The sequence below is a fragment of the Anabrus simplex genome, chromosome 9, assembly GCF_040414725.1.
Source record: "Anabrus simplex isolate iqAnaSimp1 chromosome 9, ASM4041472v1, whole genome shotgun sequence".
In the NCBI taxonomy this organism is placed as follows: Eukaryota; Metazoa; Arthropoda; class Insecta; order Orthoptera; family Tettigoniidae; genus Anabrus; species Anabrus simplex.
This window is the reverse complement of record NC_090273.1, coordinates 67,346,654-67,367,203: the sequence shown is the minus strand read 5'-3', so window position 1 is coordinate 67,367,203 and position 20,550 is coordinate 67,346,654. Positions and strand designations below refer to the sequence as shown.

The 20,550-nt window shown below is 39.4% G+C and overlaps 1 protein-coding gene across 2 annotated transcripts in view; it reads right to left on the bottom strand.

Moving 5' to 3' along the window:
* The window catches only part of mRpL37 (mitochondrial ribosomal protein L37), a 73,863-nt gene that overhangs the window by 39,548 nt on the left and 13,765 nt on the right, over positions 1-20,550 (bottom strand). For both annotated transcript variants that reach the window (XM_067153963.2, XM_067153964.2), the window contains exon 4: positions 16,042-16,161. In XM_067153963.2, coding sequence (XP_067010064.1) covers positions 16,042-16,161 — 120 coding nt within the window. The remainder of the gene's footprint in view (positions 1-16,041; positions 16,162-20,550) is intronic.

Here is a 20,550-nt window from a genome sequence, read left to right as displayed (position 1 = left end):
TGATCAACCTGACGCAGCAGTGAGCCAACAAGCTCGCATTACCAAGGCACTTCGGCAATTACGACATGCTGCTCAAATCCGAGAAAAGAAGTTACGACATCACAAGTTTCGACAACCCTTACAGGTGGATGACCTAGTATTAATACGCAAGCCTGCAGTTTCACACCCTGACCAGGGAATTTACGCCAAATTTTGTCCCTTGTTCATAGGACCCTTCAGGATACTTACCGCACTAGATAATGGTGCCTACGAAGTAGGAAGGGCAGATAGCGACGTTGAGGGGATCTTCAACTCGGCCAATCTCAAGAAATACTTTACTAGGAGATGAGCGAAAAGAAAATCGCCCAGCAATTTTCTTTTTCCCGAGCAGGGGGGGAGATGAAACGGTAACACCCTACGAGCATTCACGTTTCATTCTTTTATTAAGAGAAGCTCGCTAACACCCGGCCGTAAGCCTTTAAAACTTGCGCCGAGCGCACAGGCATAATGGGAACTGCGAGCAAGTTCGCGACGTTCCAGAACACCGGCCAAGGACAAGCGACGTCACGCAGAAGGTTCCTTCGTGTTCCATTGCTGCATGAACGAAATATAAGCGAGTCGCCAGCCTGGGGTAAGGCAGAATGTAAGCAGAAAGCCTGCAGTAAAGCAGAGGGAGTGCGCGGTATGCGACGGCAGTGTGCTGAAGGCAGAGAGTGGAGTGAGTCGGCAGTAAGCCGTGAGTCAGCGAGTGTGTGCAAGTAAGTCGTCGCGACATAATTCGTCTCTCGGTCCGGCTGTATATTGGAATTCGTTTAAAGACTGTGTTCTTGCATTAATTGTGTCAGCTTTGAATTCGTTTAAAGACTGTGTTCTCGCCAGCTTGAATTCATTTAAAGACTGTGTTCTCACATAAACTGTGCCCGCTTTGAATTCGTTTAAAGACTGTGTTCTCGCCAGCTTGAATTCATTTAAAGACTGTGTTCTCACATAAACTGTGCCCGCTTTGAATTCGTTTAAAGACTGTGTTCCTGCATTAATTGTGTCAGCTTTGAATTCGTTTAAAGACTGTGTTCTCGCCAGCTTGAATTCATTTAAAGACTGTGTTCTCACATAAACGGTGTCAGCTTTGAATTCGTTTAAAAACTGTGTTCTCGCATTAATTGTGTCAGCTTTATTTCATTTAAAGACTGTGTTCTTGCATTAACTGTGCCAGCATTGATTTCGTTCAAAGACTGTGTGAAAGCAGCGGTAGTATTTCTAGTCAGCCTCAATTTCCTTTAAAGACTATGTCTAACCGTTGAACTGTGTTGCATTATGATCTTAAGTGCCAGTGTTAATCTGAAAATCACGACGTACGGGAATTTGGACTGTCATTTATTTCAACAAATGTATTATGCTGGTGGAGTACAGTGCAGAGACTGTACTCGATAAATTTAATTTTCTTTATGAAGTGCTTGATCACCGCACCTCGGAAGGTTCTAGATTGTTTCATTTGCGTATTATTCCAAATACGAACTGTGACTCTAACTTTATCCTTGCTACTGTGGGAACTATTTCGGCGTGCTTCGCCATAGGGAAGTGTCACACCAGTACCCCACGACGTCAAATGTGGAAGCTCCACATTTCCCCGTTCCTGCCTCTGGTTCGAGTCATCGACGGAAGACAACGCCGACGCCGACCGCAAGACGACGCAGCCGCCGCGGGACAACGTCCTCTTCACGCCCTCAGGGACAAATCTACAATTCAGCTATAACAGGTGACGTAATTATTTGCCTGTTTATTGAATAAACTGAAGGATCCACTTAATCATGAATTTTTCTTTCACTACCCTTCTCTCTTACTCTCTTAGCATGGGCCGTACACGCCTTGTCGTTCCTCATGCTCTCCGATAAACTGAAGTACGGGCGTTCCTGTTACAATATATAGTACGGTTAGATTAGATGATGCTGTTTGAATGAGAAAACTGAAATGTTTGCCACAAAATGCGATCGAACGTCTTCAGTATCGTTTTCTCGCTACGTACACTTGCGAGCTCTCTCATCGACATTCGAAGGCGATTTTGGAGTCGAAAAGTAAAACCCATCGACTGCTGTTCTGTAAAGAAAATTGAAAATGAAAGAGGATAACACGTGTTCGTAATAAATGCATAAATAACGTGACTGACAGCAGTTGTTAACTTTTTAGAAATAAAAGCTGAAGTGTATTACATTTCCTCAACACACAACTTTATGAAGCACATTTAAGAGCCTCACAAGACCTACCACGAAGCTACTGGGATAACTTCCTAACAATGACACAAGAAAATATAGCAGACATAGCATAGATGGCGGACGGTTGCAGGCGTGTTCCTGATAATAAGCGTGTTTCTTGTGGTCCAAGTGCTTTTATCGCGGTTACGTGTGAATGAAATTGAACCGACTAGCGTATACTTTGATGTTAAGTGCGGTGTAACTTGTTGGGAAGATATACTCTCCAATAATAAGCTGCAAATAAGTGCCCACGTGTTGTGTGTTAACGGCAAGCAGCAGAGAATGGCGTCCAGTCAGCGTGTAAAGCACAAGCCTTCGGCCAGTGACACATCCATCCTGACGCTGAGTGTTCTACTACAAGCAGTTGCCGACGATGTCCAGCTGAACCCAGTCCGGAGGTAAATACCAGCCTTAGCATCTACTACCAGAATGTCTGTAGTCTTAAGAAATCACTCGTGGACATTTACGTCGCTCTGAGTGACATGCATTACGACTGCGTGTGTTTAGCGGAGTCCTGGCTCGGCTCTTCAATCGACAATAGTGAAATACTGAATGACAATTATGTTATTTTCCGCCAAGATAGGCAAAATATCATTACTAGTAAGAAAAAGGGAGGTGGGGTTTTAATAGCAGTGAACTCTGCGTACGGTCCAGTGCAACGACCTGACTTAACGGGAAACTGGGAATGTGTTGTTGTGAAAGCCACCCCATCCCCTGGCCGAGCGCTATACATAGTCTGCTGTTACCTGCCCCCGGACGAGGTGAAAGTACGGCTCGCAGACTTCCGAGAAACCCTGGCTCGAATCAATCGCGTAGCAAAACAAAATGACACTATTATTGTATGCGGAGATTTCAATATAAGCCAATTAGCCTGGGCGTCAGACGATTCGGGATCTATTAATCCTATTCTCGCCCATGTCAACGAGGAAGCCTGCTTTCTTTTAGAGATCACTAACGAATTTAACCTTCGCCAAGTTTGCGGTTTTCCAACACGAGGAAATAACTTCCTGGACCTTGCTTTCGTGTCTGAAAAAGTCACTAATAATACCCTGTGTGAAGCAACAGAACAGTTAGTACAATCAGATCATTCTGCGCTTGAGCTCAGACTTCATATTTCCCGTGTTCCTCGTTTACCACAGACTACAAAATCATTATTCGTTTGGACAAAAGCAGACTTTCCCCATCTACGAAATATCTTATCCCGTTGTCCGTGGAACTTGCTCGAATCCTGCCCATCTCTTGATGCCGCAGTTGACTTGTTTTATGACTTACTGCACAGCGCTCTTCAGGACGCCGTACCTTCCCGCATCATGAAGACCAGGCGTCTTCCCTCTTGGTATGATTCCGAACTTACAGACAAAATGCGGGCAAAGGAAAGAGCAAGGAAACGAGCTGCAAAGTCTTCACTTCCTTCAGATTACATCGAATTCGCGGCGCTAAGAAAGGAATACAAACAAATGCAGCGGAGAAAGTACAGGGATTATGTCGGGTCTGTTGAGGAAGATATTATCAGACACCCACAAAGATTTTGGAAATTTATTAATTGCAAAACAAAATCTAGGCGGCTACCATCTATGATGATTAATGAAGACAAGGAAATTAGCTCATTGAAAGAAATTCTGGATAATTTTGCTGACACTTTCAAAACATTCCATCCACCCAGTGTTCCTTGTAATTCTCACACCGAACAATTAGGCGAAATTAATTTATCATCAGTAGTAACTTCGGCATCGGAAGTCTGCAACATCTTGAAGTTGATGGATACGAAGAAGTCTTGTGGTCCAGATCAAATTCCAGGAATTGTGTTACGTGAGTGTGCTGAGGAGCTGGCAACCCCACTAGCTACGATAATCAACTGGTCTCTTCGTACAGGCAATTTCCCGTCGGAATGGAAGAAAGGCTATGTTATTCCAGTGTTTAAGAAAGGTGACAGATCTTTATTTGTCAATTACAGACCAGTAGTTCTTCTTTCACTCATATCCAAAGTAGCGGAAAGAGTCGTATACAAAGCCGTGTACAGTGCAGTCAGTGGTTTAATTAATATTAACCAGCATGGGTTTGTCCAGAAACGCTCAACTACCACCAATCTTGCTGTGTACTCCCACTTCATATCTAGCGCTCTGGACAATTGCAAGCAGGTTGATGCCGTGTACACGGACTTTTCTAAGGCTTTCGACTCAGTGCAGCATAATGCTCTTCTGACTAAGTTGTCAGCATATGGGATTCATGGAAGCTTGCTTGAATGATTTAAATGTTATCTTAACGAAAGAGGGTATTCAGTAAAATACGAGGGTATCATTTCTCGCCCTTATCAGCCTATGTCTGGCGTCCCACAAGGTTCACTACTGGGACCTTTATGTTTCCTTCTATTTATTAATGATCTGCCATCACAAATCCATTCGAGCAACTACCTGCTTTATGCTGATGACCTTAAAATCTACAGGGTAATTGAAAAGATGAGTGATTGCGAATTGTTACAGTCTGATATAAATAATATTAGTGATTGGTGCAAAAACTGGCATTTAACCCTAAATATTTCAAAGTGCAGTGCGATATCCTTCACGAGAAAAATGCAAGTTAATGTATTCAATTATAATGTAGGGAATCAAGAAGTGAAGCGTGTTAATAAAATTAATAATCTTGGTATTATTTTTAGTAATCAAAATGGACTGTCTTTCAATGAGCATGTGTTAAATATCGTTAACAAGGCATTTAAAACGTTAGGCTTCCTCAAAAGAAATTGCAAGAGTTTTAAATCTGTTGTCCCATTGAAAACCCTGTATTTTTCGCTTATACGATCTAGTCTAGAGTACTGCTCTGAAGTGTGGATCCCCTCACAGCTATACTTAGTTAATGCCTTAGAGCGAGTACAGATCAGATTCTCAAAATGGATTAGTAAAAAGTGTTTGGGTATCAAGCTGTCATCGACAGAGTATGATTTGTTTTGTACAAATATGTGTATTGAGTCGCTTAGGACTAGGCGCAGGTATGTCAACGCACGTCTCATACACAAATGTATCGGTAATTTCCTTGACTGTCCCAATTTACTCCAGTTGCTACCAATTCATGTTCCTTCCCGCAATACCCGACAGGCTGTCACCTTTCACTTCCCCAGGTGCAGAACGGAATCACACAGGAACTCTTGGTTTATGCAGGCCCTAAGATCCCTGAACGAAATTAGCGGGATAGTGGATATATTTCACTCGTCAGCTAGTGAAATTCGCAGACATCTTATGGACACTTCATAGACAGAGTGTTCCTTGTATCTTGTTCTGCCCATTTAGTAACTGAAAGTTATACTTCCTTCCTTCGGTCATTTCAAAACATGTCTTTTATCCTTCGTAATGTGTTTTGTAAATATGTATATATTATATATTGCTTATTTATAATTAGTGGTAGTAGTAAGTTCTGTTAATATTGTTATTATTTGAATGTATTATATCATCTGTAATTGGAGAATCAATAACTCTGTTGATGATAAATAAACAAATCAAATCAAATCAAATCAAATCAAATCAAATCAAATCAAATCAAATCAAATCAAATGAAATCAAATCAAATCAAATCAAAATGCATTAGACAGGAAATTAAATGCACTTAGACGATCACATGATCAAAGAACACAGGACAATTCTCTCGATGAAAACATCTCTCACAAACCTAACAAAGCGGATAAACACATATTTCACCCACCTATAAAAAACTTAACTAACATGAACTTCAATGAAATAGAAGCCGATATATTGAGTAGAGGACCCAAACACAACTGGGGGAATACTTCAACTTTTCAAAACATCGTGACCATCATCACGGAAACTGAAAACGCTCTGAACAAAATCCCGCATGATTTACGAGACGAAGTCCGATACGAAATAAAGAAAAAACTTCCACAATACATCAACAAGATTAATAATAACAACAACAGAAATACCGTCAATACCGCACTTATAAAAAACTGAAAGACTAAATCAAGCAAAATAATTTAATAGTAACAAAAGCAGATAAAGGCAACACTACTGTCATAATAGACAAAAATGAATACATAACCAAAACCAAACAGTGTTTCCTAGATAGTACTTTCCAAATTAAACGTAAAGACCCCACCACTAACATCTGAAAAAATCTGAAAATGTTATTGAAGAATACTCACTTTCTTTTAAACCAACAAGAAATCGCGGAGTTAACTATAATGAACCCTAAACTACCGATCGCAAAAGCATTCCCGAAAATTCATAAAGAAAATGTACCTATGTGACCTCAGAAATCTACATTGATCATTTAGAGCACCAAGAAATAAGCAAAATTGAGAACATATTTTTCTGGTGCAGATTTGTAGATGACATTTTTGTTATTATAGACAATAGATTCACCAATGTGACAAATATTTTAGAACAACTACATAAAATAGACCCACATATAAAATTCACAATCGAAAAAGAAAATCACTGCACCTTGAATTATTTAGATATATCTGTCACTAGACACCACGATCACCTGACATATCAAATATATAGGAAACCCACACAAACCTCCAATACAATAAGAAAAGATTCTATCCACCCTAACTCTCACAAAAAAGCAGCTTATCACAATATGGTACCCGGAGCATTCAATATACCTGTATCCCAGGAAGAGCTGAAAAAAGAATTAAACACGATTTACGATATAGCCCATCAAAACGAATAGAATAGGTCAATAGAATCATTCAAAAGATAAAATATCAACTCAAATCAAGACTAACCAGAGCTAACGACTCCAAGAAGGATTACGCACTTTTCACATTTAATAATACCCACGATCATTCCATAACTAATATTTTTAAAAAACACAATCTAAAAATAGCATACAAAACCACACACAACAGTGCCAACAGTTTACACAACGCCAAATCTGTTAATGATAATAATAGATACAGTTGTTCAGGAGTGTATAGAATGAAATGCGACAATTGTGAGGCTAGCTGTATCGGACGTACTGGAAGAAACTTCTTTATCCGTTACAATGAACACATTGTCCGACTCATTGGCTGAATGGTCAACGTACGGTTCAGAGGGTCCCAGGTTCGATTCCCGGCCGGGTCGGGGATTTTAACCTTAATTGGTTAATTCCAATGGCTCGGGGGCTGGGTGTTTGTGCTGTCCCCCACATCCCTGAAACTCACACACCACACATAACACTATCCTCCATCACAATAATACGCAGTTACCTGCACATGGCAGATGCCACCCACCCTCATCGGAGGGTCTGCCTTGCAAGGGCTGCACTCGGCTAGAAATAGCCACACGAAATTATTATTAATGAACACATTAACACCTTAAAGCATAATCACTTTTCGTCTATAGCTCAACATAACAAGGATTATAAGCGTAATTTTACAAATATTGAAAACGATATGCAGATTCTAAGTATGATCCCCAAGGGCCCTCTGCTCAATATAACGGAAGAATTTTAGATCACTATGGATGAATTCGCAAACCCAAATTTTAACTTAAATGAAATTACAGATAAAGTTAATATCCTCTTCAATACAGTCATCTCGTTTAAAAAACACCTACATAAAAATAGTTAAAAAACAGAATCCAATACATATCAAAGAACCTCCTGAACACACGCCCAGCCATACCTCACCTCCCCCAATCACTGCCCCTATTGTACCTCCACTTCCCCTCTCTACCACCTCTACCTTACATTCCCCAATCAATACCCCTCATGCCCCTCCACTTCCCCTCTACGTTACTGTAAGTACCAGCCCTAGACGCACATGGAGCAGTGCACGACGTGCTCCCTAACTGTATGCATTCGACCAGCCAACAGTACTATGCAAGTAAACACTTATTACACACGTTCATTAGACATTCCATTGACAAAATTCTTATACTCCACTTTCTTCTCTGTTCTCGCAGATTACTGCATGTCCAACAACAAAACTACAAAGAGGGAACATCTGCACCTACTCAATATCTTTTAACGAGATTAGTACCAAGGATACACCACAATATTTTGATGTAAATCATCCAACATTCTTAACTATATGAACTTACAAGATAAACAATACGCATCGTTGAACATTCTTGAATATTCTTGAATGCTTGGTACAAACATGTCTGTGAACGTACATAATGTTTTACCAACATTAATATAACTCCAAAGCATACCACAAGAATACTGTGAACATTTTATCGTATTTTAATGTATTATATGTTATTAGTTTTTATCACATCCATATCCTAGAATGTTCTAGAATGCTTAGTACAAACATACCAATGAACGTATGCAACGATTCACCAATATGAACTAAACTTCAAAGTGTACCTCAAGAATGCTATAAACATTTTCAGTGTAGAAATTGTATTTCACCACATTATCTATTACTCACGAACAGTACACCAGAATTTTATGTAACATATACATGTCATAGAATATCGACGCTTGTTTTTTAAACCAGAAGACACATCATATCATTGTATATTTTATTTATTGCATATTTTAATATTATCACTCATATCATGTGACATTCTTCATTAGATTTAGTAATGTTTTTAAATTATATATTAAGTCAGCTTTAGACCTCATGACCAGCTGAGGATGACCTCTGTGAAGGTCGAAACTGGTACTGCATAGTAACAAGATATAATAAAGTATTGATTAAGTGGATGGTACCCATTCTTTGTGATTGTGAATATCAAGTATCAATACGGACATGAAACTGATAGATTACAGTGTGGAAATCATTCGTGAAAACACAAGTTTCAAACAAACGATTGCCGATCCATACCGAATTTCATGTGTATGTTGTTTTTCCCGACTTTTACAAAAAATTGGATATAACAATAATGCACTATAGTGAGTAAATTTTGCGCCGTTATGAATTCTCGCTATAACGGACTTCTAGTGTATTAATGAGTAGTGTAAAACCATTTATGTTAAAACCTGTGTCCACTCTTCCAATGTGCTAATCTGATTCAAAATTTCATGTGGAATTCAAAAATGTGGTCAGAATGTAGAAATAATAACTCCAACTGTGATAAAAATTCAAATTAAAGTACGAAAATGTCACGTGATGCAAGTACGCGATCTCATTGGTCCGACGTCATCATACATGTTGACTGTATTAGCAGACGAAGTAACACATAGTGTGCTGTGAGAAGCAGGATACCCTTTACGTATTTCTACTTTATGTTAGTGTCTGGTATAGTTAAATTTGATGTCTACACATTGTGTTAAAAATTAAATAATCTGAGTGTTATATTTTGGACTTCAAACAAATGCTGCGCAGACAGTGAGGCAGAAAACTTATAAATGGTGTATAGTTCCAATGTGCACTAATACATCGCATACTACCCCAAACAAATTGTTTATAAATGTGCCAAAAGGACCTTAAAACTAGGAAGAAATGGATTTTGGCGAGCCAGAGAAATGCCGGTGATATATCGGGAAAGTCTACAGGTTATAGCTGTGAAGATCATTTGCGTAAGTTCAATTTGTTTGAATTTTCAATCACTTTTCTATGTCAGCTGTTATAGTGGTAAAACTTTAAATTTTAATGTATGATGCTTTAATTAAATGCTTCAATTACATCTTGGAATATGAAAGTAAAAATCAGCGCATAAGTTAATGCTGATTATTAAAGCATTCTCCAAACTTGACCCAAGTTTTGGGTGATCCATGTAATGCAATAAGTCAAAGGGTTTATAAACTAAATTGACACCTGTTAATTATACCAATTTATCCTGGCATGAGACAATTTTTTCTTGGCATGAGACAATTATTTATTTCTTTATTGAAGAGCTTACATTTGTAAACAAATTTAGGCTACAGCTAAATACCATATTTTCTCGCATAATTAACACCCTTGCATAATATACGCATCCCAGTATTTTTGGGTCCAAAGTGGAGAAAAAGAAATGTTCACATATTTGAACATCCATCAAACAGCTTGGATGCATTTCAAAATAAAGATGTCAACTACTCAAGTAGCAGCCTTCCTATTGCAAAATCAGACATTCCAAATACTGAACAACGTGCTGTTACCAGTCGATAGGAAATACCACTGCATTAATTCAGTGAGAGAATCAACGCAGCAGTGACTAGTGATGCTCTATTCCAGTCTGGTACAAACTATTTTACAAGTGTTTTGGGAACGGGCCATGCATTTTCTGTGATCTCAAAATTGTTTGTTAGTCCACAGTGAACAAGAATTTGAGTAATATTGCATCATATAAACTCGCGGCAATCAGTTACGCCAAAACATACGGGCATAGGATAGCGGGCCGCAAGTATTTAGTGTCCCAATGCAACCTGCGCTACCGCGGTAACAAAGAAGTGCACTTCAAGTGACCAACAAGTCTCGCAAAGCATTTCACGGACTAAACGGCAGCAAGTTTCCGAAAGCAGAGGAGGATCTGCTTAAATACATGATTTTGTTACGCAATGTTGGATATGCCGTTTATCATGAAATGCTGTATTTTAAAGGACGAGAAATAGCTGCTGCACATGGAATCAGTGTCTCGGATTTGAAGGTTAGTTGCGGCTGGATGATTAATTTTATGAGGAGAGATGGAGTTTCTCTTCGACCAAGAACAATATTATGCCAAAAAATGCCAATTAATTCAACCAAAAAGTAATTGATTTTCATCGCTTTGTGATTGAGAAGCGCACAGTAAAGGAATATTTGATCTCCCAAATAGGAACCGCAGGTCAGACGGCCATCAGTTTCCATATGCCACAAAGTCAAACTATCGACAAGAAAGGGACATCGAGGGTTGTCGTAGGTACGCACTAACCAAAGCGAAAAATAACGATGTATTGGAATGCTTGCTGTAACAGCTGATGGCAGAAGCTTCCATCTTACGTTGTTCTAAAATGGGAAACAATGCCTAAAGTAAAATTTCCACGTTCATATTCAAGAAATAGTGTGGAGAGCAGATCAGTAGCGGACCAAGCACCCAGAATGATTTGGAGGTGGAAACTACTAGAATCATCTACGGGTCTTTTATAAAGAGCACAACTGGCACGCACTAGTCAGTTTTGAGTAAGCCCGTCTAATCCCAAGTGTAAGTAAGCAGTTAGTCACAAGTACATGACGAGTCATTCATCGGGAGTTAGTCCATCAGATGGCTTGCTAGTTGTAAACTATTCTGGAATATCACTGCACTTTGAGAAGCTGTGTGGAGAACAGACGTTGAATGTACTGGTTGGCATTTATGCATTTGAATGTGTGTTAGTGTGTGTTCTGATCATCAGTAAAATTGTGTTGAGTGGAAAATGATATAGATTTCGATTCCCATAGGGAACATGAAATGTTTGTCCTGAATGAGTAAATTCATAATTCCAATATAATTGGTCCATTATTGGAAATCATAAATTTTCCAGCCAAATGGTTTGTGTTATGGTCTTTGGTGCAAGGGGACATAGGTTCGATTCCTGGTGGGGTCGGTAATTTTAACCTTAATTGGTTAATTCCTCTAGTTCGCTACCCCCCCCCCCCCACTCTCTCTCTCGTTCTTTCATTTACATTCTCAACTTCAGCTACTGGTTCAGCATTTTAATTCACTAAAAATCCCACTCCATTTCTTTTCTCTGTACTGTTACCCATCCAGTATAAAGTGTACCCCTTTCTTAGTTTCTTCATTCCTTTCCCTCTCCATTTTACTTCACTTAATCCCAGGATGTCCAGTTTCCGTCTCTCCATTAGGTCAGTCAATTCATTTTCCTTCCCGTTCATTGTTAAAATATTTATTGTCCAAATCAGGTTTTGTTCTCTAATCTAATTGCACGAACATTCACATTACCATCATTTTGTGCAATTGTAGCCAGAGACTTGTCAATTCCATTTCCATTTTTAAACTTCCATCTGAGGCTTGTATTATAGTTGAAAGCAAGCACAAATTTACTCATCTGTTGACCTGCTAACCCTAACGCATCTGAGGATTTTCTTTCAGGGTTTACTCTCTTAGCCTTTAAAAATCCCTCTTCTCCACAATCTCTTCTAATTTTCCCCCGAGAGGATGGGTTGCCTCATCCACCGTCTTTGCCATTCCGAAGGTCTCCTTCTCTGCCTCTCTCTTTTAATCTTGATCCTAAAAGTTCACTCTTCTTTAATGAGGCCTAGGTCACGCACCAAATCATTTGAGTCACACTGATTATAAAGACGTGGAGTTTTATCCTCAATATCCGGTACAAAGGTATCATCAGCATCATCCTCCGCACTTGAAGACACACTCTCTCTGATAACTGTATTGGTGGTTTTGGGACAGGAATATCAGCTCCATGTAGTATAGGGTTTATGGCAGATGTAAGGCAGGGATACACAATGTGCTTTTTGTTTTTTGTATTGAACCCAGACATTTTACATACACAAAAATAACATTCATCAGGTAGCAAGTAGGGACCCTCTTTGGAAGCAGCCCTACCCAGGGAATGGCGCCCCTGCCTACGTGAGTCCCAGAGCACACAGACCCGGTACGTAACATCTGGTATGGGTCCCAGCTCAGGGTTACAAGTGAAGACCTCAGCAGCATCTATGGCGGAGAAGGTGGACCTCGGTACGGTGGAGATGGCGGAAGGGGCAAACCTGTAGCGTCTGTACTCTAGAGGAGCGGCTACAAAAGGCGCCTGACTCCATGTTAGGGGCGGCCTAATTTTGAACCTGGCAGTAGGTATAAAATGCCTTTGGGTGTGGCGAGCCCATTGTAACAATAGCCTATATGGATAAAGCAGATATGGTGCCTAGGAAAATGTTAGGGCGTCCCCTACCGAAGAAAGTGGAGAGGAACCATATTTGCCCCTACCTGGCTACAGCTGGATAAAGGGAAATGATGATGATGATGATGATGATGAGACATGCCACTCATACAAGACTGGATACGAGCGGTTTGGTGAAATCTAACAGGGTCCCTCCTTCAATGCCTGGCCCTTCTCGTGTTGGAGAGTTTTCTGTTTGTTTTTTTGGCGATATGACATTATTATGTACTTGCATGAATTGTTCTTTTATTAGTTCAAGTTTATTTCACTTCAGGTTGTACTGTCAGCTCGTAACGGGAAGAATATTTTCCAGTGTCGGTACTTCAAACCCATGTGTCCAATGTCCCTGATGTACCAGTACCTTATTTGACTTTTCAGAACAAATCTCACACTGGAATTATACGCCAAATGACGATAACCGCAAGTGAGCTGAACCAATTGTGTTTATATTTTATTTGATGTATCTTTTAAATGTAAACGAATTGTAAATAATTTTTAAATATCTGAATTCCTTGAATAATTTATGCATCCGAAGTTTTCGCCTGTATTTGTCGTCAAAAATGTGCGTTAATTACGCGAGAAAATATGGTACTCTATAATATAACAAAAAGTGGGCATGTACATCATGAAAGAAAACAACGTGAATTTAATAAATGTATATCCCTACAAAACCAATGTTTGTCAGTTGGGGTCATCTCGGTCTTATACATAAGTTAACTATTCTCAATTATAATAATTATCATAATATTAATGAAATAAATAACATAATGCACACTGCAGTGAAAATATATTACTGGTACTACAAATAATAGTGATGTTGTTGTTTAAAATATTGTCCAAACTTACCTTAAGTTTTAGGTTATACATGCCAAATCAATAAATCAAAGGGTAAACATTACAGCATCCAGCATTGAGTGACTAAAATGTCACCAAGACACTGTTCTTGGTTGATATGCTCTGCTTGTGAAAAACTATATGTAATTAATGTTATTAGTTTTACGTCCCACTAACTACTTTTACCATTTTTGGAGATGCCAAGGTGCCGGAATGTAGACCCACAGGAGTTCTTTTATGTGCCAGTAAATCTACTGTCACGAGGCTGATGTATTTCAGCACCTTCAAATACCACCGGACTGAGCCAGGATCGAACCTGTCAATTTGGGGTCAGAAGGCCAGCGCCTCAACCGTCTGAGCCACTCAGCCCGGCTTGTGAAAAACTAGATGAAGTCATATTTAATTTTTCCCTCTAAAGGGTCTACTCATTAGCAAAAGACTTAAAGTTTTAGACCTAGATGTAGTGTTTGCTAAGTTTTTTTACTCACCAGAAGATGCAGCACAGTCATGACATTCTGCACTGTCTATGCAACACTGTTCCTCATCGACAATTAGCGTGTCTGTATAGTTTTTGGATCTGACCTTGTACTCAGGACATATTTTGTATTTTGTTATGCATTTTCCACTTTGTTCCTTCACTTGAACATAACCTATAGCACTATTTTCTATGCCAGCAATGTAATATGAATATAGTTCATTGTTCAATGTAAGTGTAGAAAAATGAACTAAAGATATTTAATGTTTCTCTTTCATGGGCCTGGGAAGTGGGAGGCCAGTTGGCCCAACCATAAATCTATATTTTTCAGAAAGTATGGGTTATAAAACTTTTTTTTTTTTTTTTTTGCTAGGGGCTTTACGTCGCACCGACACAGATAGGTCTTATGGCGACGATGGGATAGGAAAGGCCTAGGAGTTGGAAGGAAGCGGCCGTGGCCTTAATTAAGGTACAGCCCCAGCATTTGCCTGGTGTGAAAATGGGAAACCACGGAAAACCATTTTCAGGGCTGCCGATAGTGGGATTCGAACCTACTATCTCCCGGATGCAAGCTCACAGCCGCGCGCCTCTACGCGCACGGCCAACTCGCCCGGTGGTTATAAAACTATAGTACTATAATGCTAGCTGCATTTTTATGTTAATGCCGAAGTCCAATTTGTTGAAGTAAATGGCAAAGGTGATTTAAGCGATTTCTGTCCATGTTCATTGTTATCCTAATACTGAGTTACAGTACACTGCACGTATATAAAAGATGCCACTTACCAACTTGCTTTTGATCTGCGAATTTCTGCAGCCACAAAAGAGTCACCATTTTTCACGAATGATGGCATCCTCACATGGTAGATTGTCCGACTGCTTTTTCTGAACCCTTCTTATGTCATTTTGAAGTTATTCGCAATCACGAATAATAAATATTTGGGCTTTTAGTAACAGCTGATGCACAACGGCTGGTAGAGCTGCATGCAGTACTGGATCATGACGTCACAGCCCGCCGCTTACATCAGACGACGTTTTACTCCCCTTGCGGAAAGAGACTTTTAAATAATTTTTAAGGGTAGAAAACAGGGCAACTTACCACAATGTAATATGTTTACGTACTCTTTCACTGGTGTACGTTTCAAATTCTTTTTTGAAAATTATGCATGTTCTCGATTGTTGAAATGTTATGACTTATTAATATGAGTGTGGCTGGCTACAAACTCCATTTAAATGACATAATTTATGAATTTGCTAGTACTCATTAAACAGCCCCTAAAATATTTACACAACAGTCAATAATAATAATAATAATAATAATAATAATAATAATGATGATGATGATGATGATGATGATGATGATGATGATGATGATGATGATGATGATGATGATAATAATAATAATAATAATAACAATAATAAAAGCAAACAAGCCAATTAGTGCAATGCCAGAGCCAACATTTCAACACTTCTCAGAAATATTAATCAATTCATAAGTTACTGTATATAAGAAAAAAAGTGTGAAATTCGCTAGAATCTGATGATGTTCTTTCAAGGACGAAACATGTCATTCCATTTTAATTAAGTTGCTCCTTTATCAGGTATGTTCTACATTTTATTTCTTCATAAATTAATTTTGACATACTGAAGAACCTAACAGTTATTAGAAATTTTTTTAAGTCAGTGGAATATCATTCCCAGATAGCCAGTGTGAATTTAAACCCAGTCTTAAAACTTATTATTTCACATAAAATAAAAACTCACCTGCTACGAGAGTCAGGTATACCCATCACTCTCGGAAAATTGAATGCTGGTCTTACTGGATCATGGATACGTGGGAGGAATTCTTGAGTTGCATTGAAGACATGGGATGTTAACACATACCTTAAGAAAAAACAAAAACAAACAACATTAATTCATATATGACTTGAAAATGTCATTTTTTAATAGTAGAAGCAATTTCTTTTCAAATTTGACTTAGTTAATCTAAGTTTTATTAAATGTTTTATTTTTCAAGTGTTTTCTCATTTTACTTTTATTAATTCTGCACTGGTTTTGACAGACTGATAAATATCATGCAATAAAATGTACAAAAGGCATTCAATTATTGTTAAAAAAATGGCAGAGGAAACAAAACCTTTGCACAGACATTTTATAATAGTGACCCAAGAATTCAACTACGTCATTACCATCATTTACACTTACGCAGGTACAGCCAAGTTGGTTAAATATGGTTCCTCTCTATTTTATCCAATCTTTCCAGCACTCCTCACCCACAGTTTTCCAATACAAGTCTCACTGCTTTAGACTGTGAGGTCCATCTATTATAATCTGAGTCCCCCTCAGCCACTCCTTCCTAAAGAGGCTGCCACCTGTGGCCTATGTAAAGTCTCGCAGAACCATACTAAACCTCATGGTGCACCAGCCCCAAAGGATCATGGCCTACCGGGTGACCGCTGCTCAGCCCAAAGGCCTGCAGATTATAAGGTGTTGTGTGGTCAGCACAACGAATCCTCTCGGCTGTTAATCTTGGCTTTCTAGACCGGGGCTGCCATCTCATTGTCAGACAGCTCCTCAATTGTAATCACGTAGGTTAAGTGGACCTCGAACCAACCCTCAAATCCAAGTAAAAATCCCTGACCTGGCCTGGAATCGAACTCGGGGCCTTCGGGCAAGAGGCAGTCACGCTACTTCTACACCGTGGGGCCGGCAAAGTCTCGCAGATTCTACTCATATACAGCTGCTTCCAGTTCTGGGAAGCTTGTTGACCATTCAACATATCTCTATGACAGAACTAAAGAGATCTTGTCCAGTTAATCAGAATTTGAGAGGGGTCACATTATTGGAATGCACAAGACTGAATGACCATACTGATGAATTACTTGCCACCTACGTCCTTCCATCCAAACTTGGGGTATGTTGGGACAAGTAGATGCGTAACGGCACGCAAATACAACAATTGGGCTCAGGACGCCATCAGCTGACCATGAAAGAAGATTAGCTGATGCTACGACAAGCATGAGCAGATCAAACTGTTACGGTCTGCTACCAGATACATTACAGGCATACTGAATCTACCTGAACTGTTTCCAGGCACTTGACTGAAGGAAATTTCTCACAGCGCCCCTTACATGTCCTGCCATTGATACCCAACCAATGTCACCTCCATTCACAGTGGTGTCATGAACGACAAACCTGGACTGCTATGGGTTGGAACCAGGTTGTGATGAATCCATGTTTTCTTTGTGCACTGACGATAGTCATGCTCATGTCTTTAGGCCTCCTGGTGAGCACCTCAAACCTTGCCTGTACTGTGGTGCAATATGCTGCTGGTGTGCTGGTCTGGGGCGGCTACAGCATTTGACACTCTGTCACCTCTAGTAGTGATACGAAGGACACTGACAGCACAGTGATAAGTATAGAACATCCTGTGGTTGTATGCGTTGCCCTTCATGGCAGGGCTTTGAAGAGGCATTTTCCAGCAGAATAATGCTCAGCTGTACACAGCATCGGTATCACAGGAATGCCCCCATAACACTGTCACATTTCTGTGATCTGTCCGATCCCCCGATTTATCGACTGTTAAATATATCTGGGACCACCCGGGCGCCAACTTCAGCAGCCTAAGTATTTGCTGATCTAGAGGACAGGTCACAGCAAATATGGAGAGACATGACATAAAATACCATATGAAACCTGTATACTGCCATGCTCAGAAATGGATCTCATAATTTAAAGCACTCTTAAAGGTTGACTGACTGTGCCAAGATCTAACTCTGCAATTTTCGTCAAATATTGTCACAGCCGGACAAGGGAAATGGATGATGATGATGATGATGATGATAATCTGTCACCGAGTCAAATGATGTTGATGATTTTTTATTACTGCTTTAAAAACCGTAGTTAGTCCGGACTATTCCTGAGTTTTCCTGTGTTAAAAAAAATGCAATTTGTTCAGGGCGCTGACCCATGTGGATCTTTTGCCCCTACTGGCACCATATTGTATGAACCTGCATGTAATTGGAATGGTAGTAATGTGAAATGTTGTGAGTGAGGAAAGGAAGATTAAGGACGCCACAAATGCCCAGTCCCCAGGCCAGGGATATTAATCATTACAATTAAAAACCGCTGACCCGGCCGAGAATCGAATCCGGGGCCGCCGGGTGACAGGCAGACGCGTTGCCCCCTACATATACCAAAGTGATGGCCGAGTAAAGGTGTGGAGACAGAAGAATACTGAGTGGGATCCTAAAAATACGGTCAAACATGGGAATGGCATCATAATGGTATGTGGATGTATGGTGTCAAGTGGTGTGGGTGAGCTAGATTTTATTGATGGCAACATAAACAAGCATGATTATAAGAACATACCACAAGAACATCTGCAGAAAAGCGCTCAAAAACTATATATTGGAAATAATTTTTATTTTCAACAACGATCCTAAGCACAGCTCAGAAGTTGCTACCTTATGGATCATCTACAACACACCCCAAACATTCAAAACACCACCTCAATCACCTGACTTGACGCTGATCGAGAACATATGGCAAGAATTGGAAGATAGGATCAGGAAAGAACACATTACAAGCAAAACAAGACTGAAAGACATTATTCTGCAGGAACGGAATGAAATTGATTCGGACTTAAGTAGCAAGCACAATGCCAGGGCCTTTGGCAGCAATGATTCATAGAAAGGCATGATAACTAAGTACTATAGTGCTGAGTTTTGTTTATTTGAATATTTATGTCCAACTGTTGGGAGAACATTTTTCATTATGAATATGTATTTATGTCTAATTTACATATATGCATGGGACATTAAAATGAAATAAAGGTGTTAAAAACATAGAAGAGATTTGCTTATTTCATTGTGTATGTTTTGGTAATTAAATGTCCTCTTGAAGCAGCATAATGTTGCATTTGAATACTTCTGTCTGCCTCTGTACATATGAGGACATAATATGCAAAACCCGCGAAGTCCAATTTTGTATACGCAATTATGTGCACAATGGAGAATTCTTTGGTTATATTTTATTACTCATAATCAAAACTTGCCATTTTATGTTATAAATGCATGTAGAAATTTGCAGTTTCAAGCAATAACCGCCAAGTTCTTCGGGTAATGGCAAGCAAGAACTGCCAAGTCCACAGGAGCCAATGAAACTGCTCATCCATCTCACGTGACAAAGTTCATAGGTTTCATTTCACAGAGGTGTCTGACTCTTTGGCTGAATGGTCAGCATACTGGCCTTCGGTTCAAAGGGTCCTGAATTAGATTCCTGGCCGGGTCAGGGATTTTAACCTTCACTGGTTAATTACAATGGCTCGGGGGCTGGGTGTTTGTGCTGTTCCCAGCATCCCTGCAACTCTCACACCACACATAACACTATCCTCCACCACAATAACACGCAGTTACCTACACATGGCAGATGCCGCCCACCCTCATCGGAGGGTCTGCCTTACAAGGGCTGCACTCGGCTAGAAATAGCCACACGAAATTAAATTAAACTTCACAGAGGTTTATCAGGCCGTAAGATCACATACATTTGTTTAAATTACCTAGCAATATATTAATAACATGGAAGATTGTTCTGTTGAAAAAATTCCATGTCAGATCAAGAGAATAATACTGAGAAAAACAAGCAGTGGAGTTACATTTCAGGGTGAAGCACATTACTGCACTTATCTATATATCCATAAAAGTATTCTCAAGAAGGGAAAGAGATTAGGCAACAATATTCTTCCAAACAGTGTCCAACTGAAAAAAGAAAAGCTCAAAGACATAGACAACCTACTGAAAAAGAAATAGAATGGAATAGCAAGAAATAGAGAGCCTCAAATTCTACAAGGACCTCATCGATGCTTCCAATGAAAATCTACCAGAATTAGTGGAAGATGAGCCTGCCTGTGAAGGGAATGGGAGTGAATGTTTGCCTGATCTGAGTGATTAAAACAATGTGAATATTTTTCGATTGTCAAGATCTATTTGGTGAACCATAACTAATTTAATTAAAATGTTATTCTTGAATTTACACTTGTAAAAATCTTTTTATTATTGAAATATGTCATTGTTAACGCAAAATACTTGATTGCAGAGACTTAGCATCTCATTTATCTACATTTATCTCCATGACAGAATTTTGAATTGATAATTAGTATCATGTTCCAACCAAAACCCTCCAAGTCCAAAATAAAGTCCACATTTACAGCGAAAATAATAGGTGTATGCTTATTTTTCTTTGCTCATATTATTCCCAAACCCCTTACATATC